The 12,146-nt window shown below is 43.5% G+C and overlaps 1 protein-coding gene across 2 annotated transcripts in view; it reads right to left on the bottom strand.

The window, feature by feature from the left end:
• Positions 1-12,146, bottom strand: part of EVA1A (eva-1 homolog A, regulator of programmed cell death) — a 224,367-nt gene that overhangs the window by 133,143 nt on the left and 79,078 nt on the right. For both annotated transcript variants that reach the window (XM_040597726.1, XM_040597727.1), the window contains exon 4: positions 6,183-6,306. In XM_040597726.1, the coding sequence (XP_040453660.1) occupies positions 6,183-6,306 (124 nt within the window). The remainder of the gene's footprint in view (positions 1-6,182; positions 6,307-12,146) is intronic.

Below are 12,146 nucleotides of genomic sequence, written 5' to 3'. Positions count from 1 at the left end.
ATTTACAACATTTCTTTATTTATACCTTTTCATCACCACAGCGTTTGCTGCCTGGTTTTATTGCCCTTATAAATTTCCACTCCCTGCACCACCTTAACAGTTTTGAAATAATACAGATAAGCAAGAGCAAGCTGATGAATGCAGGAGGTAAAAGGCTTATTCTGTTGCCTTGGTGGCTGTGCCAGAAGGATGTGCCCATTAAATGGCCCTCACTCCATCGTGCTGCTTTGGAAAGCCTGGCCCACCAAACAGCAATGCAGCAAACAATGCAGTGAACTTCTCCTGCCACCAATAAACCTGTCTGATGAAGGAGATTAATGCTTTTCTGAAAGGGTTGATAACTACTGAATTACCAATCTATCCCAGCACTAAAATCAATCACCAGTGTTAAGGGGTCCAGGAATACATTTAGGTCCTGCTCTGCTCTCATCTGAAATTTCTACAAAACCTCTGTTCTTTCTCCAGCCCTCTGCTCTTGCTCACAGCATTTTGCAGATTCTGCCTAGGCAGTGAAAGCCTTGAGGGTGCACGATGCAACCAGGCTTTTCATGCCACGTTCACTGAATTTAACAGAAAAGGTGTAATCCTCAGCCCAGCAAAGCCAACAGCAAACCCCACACTAGATTCAATATTGAAGGAATGGACTGTAGGGAAATGGAAAGCAGAACAAGGTGCATTCACTGCAAGCCTTGGTCGTCCTTCCAAAATGTCCTTTTCAGCCTTTTCAGCCAATCCAGCTGAAACCTGATGAGCAGACCTGACATAAGGCAGCTTCACATTCACCAGCACCTGGGAACCGCCAACAGAAGATGACTCTTCACAGTTCTTTGACAGCTGGAAAAGCTCTGCCACAAGTAATGGTGTTATGCTGTTTGTATAGGTTTTGGAGTACCACTGGCAAAAATAAAATCACACATCCTCACCAAGAGGTAGATACTCCTAGGACACAGTGTGGCAGCTCCCTCACTGTATGATAGAGTACAAACACGAAGATGACACTTTTATCAGAAGATGATCTAATTGGAATTATTCCTACCTGATTTTAAAAATCAGTTGCTTTCAAATCAAAATTGCCTAAGGCTGTTAAGAAAAATAAAGTTACCTGAGTAAGATTTTGGCAAGGATATCAGGATGGTCATTTCCATATTTGAAAAAAAGCCTTTGACATTTCACAAGCATTGACTGGGCTGCTTAGATTAGAATTAAATCTATGGTGGAGAGAATGACTGCTTGATCTCAAAACGTGTGTCCAGGTCAATTCTCAGCACAAACGTTTTCCCATGTATCAAAGCTACAGGCTCTGAACTAGAACAAAGTGACCTCCCCCACCCCCTTTCCTCCTAGTACTCCCACACAAACTTCTGGCATTTCACTCTTTGCCAACAAATGCAAGTTTCCTTCCCAGATGCATTTCTCAGAGCCTTGACATGCCTTTCACAAATATGTTTTTGTATTGTTACAGGGGGATTTGAGCTGCAATTGGAGCCCAGGTCACAATCCAGGCTCACTGAAACTTCAAAGGCTTTAGGTTTGTATTTGTGAATAGAAGGTAGAGCAGCAAAGTTTGGATTTACACTTTGTTACGTCACTGGGATGATTAATACAGGGAGGCTTCACACCCACCAGCCTCCAATTATCACATCCAGCCACTCCACACAGTATTTTATATATGAAATAAAAATAATAATATTAAAAAAAAAAACCACTGGATGGAGATATCTCTCCCAGAGACCTCGAAGTCATAAGCTAAAGTAGCAACTGCCCAATAGGAAAGAGGGAAAATATCACGACAGCATTACAGGAGGCTGCAGCTTAGGTAACTCAGAGCCAAGAATGGGACTGCGCATCAAGGACAGCGTGGCAGTGGCAGAGACGAGAAAGGTGCTGCGTGGGGGACTCGTGAGGGAAGCCACAGAAGCAGAGTAGGAGCCCTCTCCTATCTCGACAGCACTGCCAGCGAACGGCCACTCAGACAACACATCTCATCCTCTGTAATCCCTTTGCAGAGAAAAGCAAGAGCTTATGTCCCTATTTTCTTCAGGAGCATTGGCACTTTTGAAATCATAAAGCCAAATAAATAACTAAACAACCAAAAAGCCACTGTAAGCAAACAGATGCTGTGCAGGGGCAGATCGATCCCTGTTTGTGCCATAGCCCAGAGCCAAACCAGCCCTGGTAAAATCAGCTGCAATGGTATTGCTGGAGTGCAAAGAAGAGAAATTATTTCTTCAACATGACTTGGGCAGCCCCACAGATCCTGTTCCCAGCCAGGATTAGACCACGCAGCCCCTCTGGAAAGTCTGGCACACAGAGCAAATATTTCCTAGCTTACAATAACACACGATCTTACACGGTTCTCTGTCTCTGACGTGAAGGGGATGAACAAACACTAAATTGTTTGAATAACAGTGGTGAATCTAGATTTCAGTTAGAGGAAATTCATGTTAGACCAATTAAATAGTATGTCAGTTCTCTCTAATTATACGTTTCTGCAGCCTACCCGGTAATTATACTTAATGGGCCTAAATCAAATCAGCATGTTACCTGAGAAATAATTGGATTTGTGGGCAATTTTTTAATGATCCTGAAAGGTAACCTGGAGACTGAAGTCCTCTGTGTGTTCAGGGCTTGATCCTAGGCTTCAGTGTGCTTTGGGTGGGGATCTCGGGCTACATTGGCCCTGATAATAAATTAAATGTGCCAGTTCTCTGGCGCTGAGGTCAGCTGGCATGGGACAACCCACTCTGGTCCACTTCTTTATCCTCTAAAACAGAGTGTCCATACCCAGACTTTGCACTGGAAACCACCCCCGGCCAGTGCTGGATGCCAGACTACACCTTCACTAGCAGTGAGCAACTTCAGGTTTCACCGCTATGGCAACATGTGCCAACCTTGACCTGCAGGGACCTTCTGGGGACTCTGTTGTGGCTGCCAATAGCAGGATGATTGCAGAGGCACCTCCAAGTTTAGAAGCACCAGTCATAGCTGTGCTCTGCTGAGACCTGTACTGTGCTTTCAAACATCTTTTCAAAGGCTGGTGCGTATTACAATCTAAGGCTCACGTGCTATGGGAAAATACAATAAAAGCTAAGCCTCTCTACACTTTGATGAACCTTGACCCTCAAATCAGATAGCAGCAACAAATAAGTCTCACTTTCCCCAAACTGAGACAGAACAGAACATTTTATTGATTATTTCTGACCTCCTTAAATACCCTATACCTTAAAATTAAAAGTGCACACACACATAGTGTATTTATTTATTTACAAGCACAGAGAATACCCAGAACTGCCAAACACCTGACATTTAAAAGCAGTCCCATGCACATATCTGAGTACATGCAAGCTGAATGTCCATTAGACCCCAGATCCACCCATTGGATCAGAGGGAACCCCGATTAGCACACAACTTCCCCAAAAACACACAAGCCATTGAATTTCTCATGGCTTCTAGTTAAGTGCGCACTTCTCTGAACTATTTCTTTGAATTTCTAGAGGAGGTGAACCACAACACCTTTGCGTGAGTCTTCCCTGCTTCCAGCAAGAGCAGTCTCAGAGTGATTAGTGCAGTAGAGATCCCTACCATTGCCCTGCTCCCTGAAGCCCCACCATTTGAAAAATCTGGGGCTTTGAGTTTCAGCATGATTTACTGTCCTCCATCTCCTTGTAATTCTGCCCATGAGAGACCAAAATAGCGCCTTGCCTTGTGAGTGAACCCCATACAGCCAGCAAGCATCGAAACCACTAGATTTCAAACACAACATAATGTCAGAGAGGCATAACTGCACTGACAGTGGCTGGAGGGGATGACTGCACCATCTAGTTTTTCTTCAGCAAAGGTACAAGCAAATGCCACTAACTTCAGTTTTGCTTTCTTTCAAGGAAGTCTCTTTTTAGATAACTGCCTCTATTCAGGGGCCTTTTGAGGCTCCAACATGACTCGGAGTGGGAAGGCTTGGGCATCCTTATTTTATTTTAAAGATGTCCTGTCCAAAGTGCCTCTCGTACCTGTATACAGGTCAATATACCACTCACATTCATTCTACCTAGGTAGGCACTTAACCAAGGTATCTGCTTCAGTGTCATGGTCACATTAGGCTTCCTCAACAAGTAAAGGAAAGAAATGTGTTTCTGGAGGATAGCTTCTTATTAAAGTACTTCTGTCATGTCTACTTTTAAGAATGACAGATTCAGGAACAGAACCCAAAAAATTGCATTTGTCCTTTGATAAAAGTTATGGATCAAACAATGTGCCAGGCAGTGAGCTCTCAACAAGGACTCTCCAGAGCTCTTCAGTTACAGTTATGTGGGCTCAGACTTTCTGGAGCTGGTCAACACTTCATAGGACCACAGCTTTTGAGATCAGCTCTTAAACATGTATTCATTTACAGCTCATAAACAACAGTAAATACTCAGTAACCCAAAAAGTCCACCAAAATTTCTCATGGTCCTGTATTTTGCATTCTATGGATCCATCTTAAGTCATTAACCTTCTCCCTCCAGAAAGGTGGAAAGGCTTATCGAACTCACACAAGCACTAGATCCTGTTAGCGAGACTCAAAATTAACATTTTGAATGATCAAGGAAAGGCTGACTGTGCCTCGGTATCTCTGTGCAAAGCTAATCCTCACATATTTCAAACCTTGTCATTAATCCAGTGGGTTCTGATTAAAAGTTTGCCCAGTGACTAAGAAACAATAATTTGTGTCAGGTTACCCTGTTTCACCCTGCAAAATTGGAGCTGCCTGAAAAATGTCTTGGGGAAATGTTTTCAAGCAGCTTCCCCCGCTCTCTTTCAGGAAAATCACCTACACAGCACACACTTAAACTCCTTCTTTTCTAGCATATTTGTAATTAGCAAAGAATGCCAAGCCATAAATATTTATGCACAGATGGGATCCTGAAGTACCTTCAGAAGTTCAGCACAGGCCTCAATAGTTTTTTCAACTGAGCTTTGATACAAAACCTGCAGGTTCAGAAGGACTTGTCAGAACACCCTGCTGATCACCCCTCTCAGAGAGATGCATTTCTCACCCAACAAGGGATGTTACAATCACTCGAGAAAACCCCACAACAAATGCAGGTGCTTCATTACCTACTTTTCATTTGAATTCCTCACAGATCTTGCCAGATCACTTCATTAGTACAGGTCTCTGCGTGCAGGGGCAAAAAGTCTTCTTCTGTGCTGCTGACAGAGTGAATATTTCTTCTTTTGTTTCAAATCTTTGCTGAAATCATGTATGTTTTTCTTCCCTGTACAAATATTTTTTGTATTATTTATTCCCAAAAAAAATTTGCTGGTGTGATGCTGGAACCATGTTAGTTATATCATCTAAAAATCTTGGGATTAGGCTGGTCTAAAATGACATCTCCAGACTATTCATTCAAAGAGAGTCAGGTCCTGCTCGCCAGCTAAAATCAGCTGGCATACTTTGGCCACCATCAAACCTTAGCCATCTCCAAACTAATGTGTCTGCTTCCAAAGCAGTGATGAAGAACAGTGCCCAGGCTGTGCTAACTCCCCCAGGAACTGGCCAAGAGGGTGTTGGTTGTCTTGGACCAAAGCTGCACCAGGCTAACTCCTCCACAGCATGCATGATTGCACTCCCAGTATCCAGGCGCCAGCTCCATTTAATTTAAACACAGCTAATGAGATCACACAAAACACAGGTTAACATTTCCCAGGCTGATCTGGGAGCAATTAAAAGCTGGCTTATGGCATGGTGTGGGCAAGTGAGCTCCCCGTTGCACTACCATCTTCAGTGCCTGCCTTAGCAGCTGGGTCTGAAGTCTGCCCATGCAGAATGCTACCGCTCCTTCTGAAGGGGCAGGCGGAGAGGGGGCAAGTCCCACTAGCCCACCGGGACAGAAGCACAGCTACAGATGGGAGCGGGAGCAGCCCACCCACTGCCAACAGCGTGAGCTCAAGCATTGGCAAAGGCTTTTGCTGGCACCTGCAAAAACAATCTGCAACTCGGGCTGCCGGCAAGGAGGTAAGAGCCAGAGCAGCAGCATCCCAGCAAGCAAGGGGAGGAGGGGAAATGCTCCGCACCCAGGGGTTATGTTACACCAAAAATAAGGGTAGAAGGGAACAAAAAGTCCTAAGAGGCCTCTCTGGCAAGTATTAAGTATGAAATGCTTTGGTCTCGCCAGAGCAAACAGATTCAATAGTGAGATACTTACTTGGCCTGCACTTGTACCACACGATGAGGTACTTGCCGGTTCCAGGACATGGATCTGCACCAAACAGCCGGCTATTGACAAGAAACTGGCAGCTCCGCCTGTCCTGGCACTCGTCCAGCATCTTCTGCAGCCGGGGATGCACACAAGAAACAGAGAAACAAAAGTACTTCAGTATCTCCACCAAAGGAACCATCAAATGGAGACCAGCAAGGCCATCCTTGCCTCCTCAACCAGCCCCGGCACAAGGCGGGCAATGGTGCTCAGCACAGGGTACCACAGGAGCCCTGGCCTAGGAGAGGACTAAACCTTGCACTGTTTTGAGGAGCATGCTTTCTTTCCCTTTCACGCATGCAAAAGGAGAGATTTGCACTGGGAAAGTCACAGATAATTTTGAACCATTTGCTTGCAATTTAATCTCAGTATGAGGCAGTACTGTCCCAGAAAAAGCAGCTTTAAGGACATGGATCAGCCTCGACAATAAAAAGCAGAGACCCAAACACTGCCATCAATGTTCTGCTTTAGATTTCTCTGGAGATGGACAATTTCAGCCACAGCTTTCAAGAGAGCTCTTGTCTTGGTCATATAAAAGTTTTGGCAATTACTGGTATTCCAGTAATTAGTAGCTGTGGTGGGAACACAGTTATACAGCCAACTTAGTTTTTAATAGGGCTTACCCCTCTTCCCCCTTGACGATTGCGTTCCTTTCAGCTAAACTCAGCGAGGACCTGCAAGTTGGAGGGTCCCTCCCACCACTGGCATTTTGGGTTCTATCCCCTTTTCTGCTCTGCTTTTCCTCTGGCACTCACTCCCCACTTCCCCATTCATAACACTCATAAAAACTCCATCTCAGAATCCACAGGGGCAAGACATTCTGTCTCCTGCTAGAAAACAGCTTCATTAAGGAAGATTAATGATTTCTTTTAACCCTATGATCCTCTAAAGCAGTAGTTGGGGGAGAGAAAATTATTAAGTGGGGCAGTAATTAAGTTTTAAATTCAGCTGGATGGCTTAGGTGGTATTTATGTACTCCTGTAGAGCCCCTAAAGCACTAAAATTACCATAATGTTTGCCTGACACACATGAACCTGTCAGAGCATTTTGAGACCACAGAGCGAGGTAATCCACCAGCCTCGTTAAGTCCCTGCAATACAGAGCGGTGAATTACAGTCTCAAAACAATTAATTTTCATTTGCAAGGAGGTGCTAGAAAAGAAAAAAAAAAATCCTTTCTCAGAAATTTTCCTAGGCTCCCCAGGTCTCTTGTCTTCTCCCTGTTCCCGTTTCTTACACCCACCTCGATGTTTGGACTTTCTCACAATCTTACCCCTGTTCCATTAACATAAAGGTTGTTCCTTCCCTACCCTGCACCACCCAAACCAATTTTCTCTCCGCCTCAGTGACTACTTTCTATTTTTGAGTTCTCCCTGAACATAATACATATATAATCTTCAGTATTATAACTCTGAATGTCACCCTCCAAACAACAGGAACAACAGCTGTTCCAGTTTCAAGTGCAATTTGAAACTGCCTCATTTGCAGTTGCGCATAACTTCCTAAAGCTTTCACCTTTTGGGCTGACACATGCAATAATTTGTGCCTGCCTCAAGTCTGACCTTTATTTTAAAGTTCAAACCAAGACAATTCGGGCCTTTTCTAGCGAGCAGAGAACATATGCTGCTGTTTTCCACTTACAAAGTAATAAAATGCAGGCATTTCATTTCAAAATACAGGGCTTAGGATGGAAAGGCTGAAAGGTGAACACTGAAGGAGGTGGCTGGGAGCATTAGCCCTAACTTGACCACCACATTAAAATGCATAGGAACAGCATATTCTTTCCTTTAGGCCCATAAGGGTTCACTGCTCACTCAGCATGTGAAATTTAATTTAATGCAAAATCCAATGAGTTGCAAAGGAATTTAAGCGATGCCTCAATGCAGATACCTCTTTTGATCTCAAAAGGCAAAGAATAACTGGAACAACTCTTGAGTTCTTCACATATGGAGAGAAATCCTCTCCAAATCACTGCAGATCTGAAAGGATTTGCTGGTATTGGATGGCCACCGCTATGTTTACACCCCAGCAGCACTAAGAATATGGAGCAAAGGGAAAGAAGCAGCACCCTGCATGTTTTCTTTCCCACAAGGGAAGCTTTCTCCCCTCAAAAGCAGCACACTCAGGTTTTTGGTCAACAAACCTGTTCATAGCAGATGGGTGGGATTTTCAAAAGCCTTCAGCACTGCATAATTAGTGCTATTAAAATCAGTGGGAAACCCGCCCTGGCTTTCAGCAGAGACTGAGCTAGGCCAACAAGAAGCCTCTTGGAAAACCTCAGCTTCGATGCCTAAGCAGCACTTGTTCATCTGTCCTTAGGCTCAGCACCAGGAGCAAACGCCATTACTTACCAACCTCAGAGAACGATGAACACGGGCCGCCTTCACATACTGCCACTTTGTCTTGCTCTGCTCTACCTTTTGGCAGCTGTTGCTTACTCCATGTATCCCACGTAAGTAAAACCTCCAGAGTTTACTTCCTACAGTATACAAAGGAACGCAGAGCTCTAGGAAGAAGCTTGTACCTAAATTAGTGGGCAAAATTCATCTATGCCATGGTGAGACGTACCATGCCACAGAAAAAGGGAAGTGTTCTTGAGGTTGAATATACCTTTTACTAACTGGTTTTAGTGTTTAGCTAGTTTCAATGTAATTTGTTAATAGCCATGACACTGAGAAGCTATTTCATGGGGGGAGAGAAATCAATATTTCCTTTTTATTCACATAATTCTAATGTGCCTACCCCCAAAGGGCATCAATTTTCCTGAAAATATAAAAAAACAGTAAGATTTCCGACTTCCTGCAGACTGTTTGAGTAAAGTCTTGGGCATAATGAAATATATCCGTAAAGAGTAAAATAAAAAAGTACGTTTGATGCTCATTGAAATACACCAGGAGAAATGCAAAGAAAATTAGCGATGGCTGACTGTGCCACATTCTTGATTAAAAATAAAGAACAAAGATGTTACACCAGCCCTAAGGTTAACTTCCAAACTTGCACGTAGAATTTTTAATTATCCTTACATACACAGAAATCTTCTTCACCACTGCTTTCATTAGGAAGATGCTGGTATATAGCACATACTGAACACTGTGCAACACAGCGACTCTACAGAACATGTGTGGCAAGATGATCCACTACAGCTACTGCGGGTCCAGTACATCTGGTGTTTACAGGGGCTCTTACAAATCAAGACCTTGGCTTTCTGGTCTTACTCTCAAAAATCATACTTCTAGGCAGTATCAGGGCTCTGGCAGTTGTCAGGTGTCATTTCTGACGTATTTGCAGATGATCAACTAGACTGACACCAGGAAGGCTGTGTGTTTACTTGGTAGTGAGCGAATGTCCTGAGCTCACATGGCTTTTGCTTAATGGCTGGAAAAATTTAGACAATTCATTCTATGTTTGCCTTGTTTTTCCGATTGTCACTGTCAGATGTAAAGGTGGGGAAACACTACCAGAAAACCAAACAAAAAGAGGCCCACAAACAAGGTGAACCTGCACAGAAATAGTAGCAGACATGCAGAGTCATCCCTAAGCAGGATATATAATCAACTGTTAATGTCACTGCCCTTTGGTAGACCCCTGACTAATGCAAAATAAAGTCGCATTGGAATAGATTATATTATAAAAATCACTCCAGCTGAAGAAGGTGGAGGAGAAATTCCTGTCTGGCATGAAAGGGGAGGGAAGACACATTAATTGCATTGTGCCATTTTATAATTGCGTTCCAGTGGTAAATCAAGCCTGAGGGCTGACAGCCAATGCTCAGGAGGAAAGTTGCGGCTGTTTAAATCCATTCCATTCCCTGGTTCATGACTGAGCTAAGAAGCTGCAAGATTCAGAGGAGATAAGAGAGCAAGAAATGTGAATTCAAGTAAAACAAACACTAATCTAACCCCTGTGAGTTATGCCCTGGATTAATCTCACTGCAGTGACCCAGGTCTTAAAGCAAGGGCAGCCTCAAGCTCAAAACCATGTCTTTCTAGTGGGCATTGCAGATGAAACACATTTCTTGTGCTCATTTTGTTGTGCTCATTAGCTAAGTAATTGCTTGTGCTTATTAGATAACAGCATTTTAAATCTGGAACTACATGTGAGCTCTGCAAGAAGGCTGTCCTCAGCCATTCCCAAGGGTGCACTCATTTTTATTCTGTCTCTTCAAATCACTCTTTAAGCAGCACTTCCCCTGCACACTTAAAATAAACCACAACTGAGCTTAACACCCAAGGCAATTAAACTTATCTCAGTTCTTAGTCCCTTGCTCATAGATTCAACACACTTAGGGTGAAACTTTGGACCCATAGAAGCCAGTGGTAAAACTCAATGGGAACTAGGATTTTGCCACAGGGCTGCTCTCTGTACAGCCTCCATCATCAAAGGAACATAAGGATGACTGCAGGGCATGTCAGTCAGGCATGAAATTACACAGAGAAACCCCACTAAATAATTGCCCAAATTGTATATTGCTGAGGAGAATAACTCAGAGAACAAACTGCGTGAATGGATCAGAGCTGTGTGCAGTCAAATGAAGATGAGCAGAGATTTGTACTACAAATTTTACACAAGAAGATACCTGTAACTTTAAAAAATATGATTAAACATTTTTAGGTCAAATTCAGTCCAGGTATAGCCATTATGGTGGAGTTACACCACCACTTCTATTGGTGCACCTCCATGAGTTTTGCAATAAGTAGTAAATACAACAAACAAGGCAACATGAATTCTCCCTAGAAAGCCACATAGCACAATGCATTCATAATGACTTCATGTCACATTTCATTTGAATCTTTATACTTTTTATTATATACCCCTGAATGTTGATATTACTTTAAAACATGCTGTGAACTTAGTACTTTCAGGTTGCAAACTTATTGACAGGTCCTTTTTCTGATTGTGTGAAGATTGCACATTCATGTCTATCCATTCACACAAAGCGCTGAAGTCCGTGAAGCAAGGTTTTCCAAGGATCAGCAACAGGAAAGGACAGACTACACAAGGAAATGAAATCCATGTCGATGAGATACAGGTTACCTGCCTACAGCTTCATCACTCGACCTTCCCAGCCTCCTTCACTAGAAAATAATTCAGCTTTGCCCAAATTACTGCATTCAATCTGCACATCACATGAAGAAGAGATCAAAAGCCTGACTGCTGATCTATGGCAGGTTTTAGTACTCTACTAGATCTCTCTTATCACTCTCCCATGGACTTCGCAAAGCTCATAGCAGAGTCAGGAGGAGGGAACTATGCCCACATGTTTGGTTACTCACATTAGCACACCAGACTGAAGTAAAGAGCTAAAAACTGGGCACACACCCCCTTTCACCAGCTCTGCTATAGGAGTAGTAAATGCCAGCAGGGCAGTAGGGCAGGCAGCAGTGGGCTGGGATGTTAAAACATGACAGCAAGTTTCAGCAGAGCTCCTCTGGCAGAGCCTTGAAAGAGCCCAGAGACAGCAGCTCACAAAGAGCAGGAACATGCTCAGCAAACAGAAGGACCTGATAAAAGCTGCATTACGAATATCACCTAATTAACATTACCTACATTTCCTAACAGTACAAAACTTAATCTGTATGCAGGGTCAACTTCAAATGGAAAGGAGGTCTAAGCCGCAGAAATACACAAGGGTGCATAACCAAAAGTCATGGTCTTAAAGAAAGGGAAAGCTTAAAACACAAAGCAAACCATTACACCATCAAGCAGGGTCTTGGTGGCAATGTTGGAAACCCCATGACTTGGAAAGTTTAAATGTAGAGTAAACAAAGCATTAGGAGGAGGCTTACACCCCAGGGAGCAGTCCTGCCTCATCAGGGAGACGGGCTGCACCGGCCACCTCTGCTTCCAACGTCCCTTCTGCAGTACATAATCACACTGCTTTGATGAGCTATTTCAGTCAAGCCAAAGATTTCAA

The sequence above is a fragment of the Falco naumanni genome, chromosome 6 (genome assembly GCF_017639655.2).
Source record: "Falco naumanni isolate bFalNau1 chromosome 6, bFalNau1.pat, whole genome shotgun sequence".
Classification (NCBI taxonomy): domain Eukaryota; kingdom Metazoa; phylum Chordata; class Aves; order Falconiformes; family Falconidae; genus Falco; species Falco naumanni.
The sequence above is the reverse complement of the archived record's forward strand: the minus strand, read 5'-3'. Positions and strand labels throughout refer to the sequence as shown.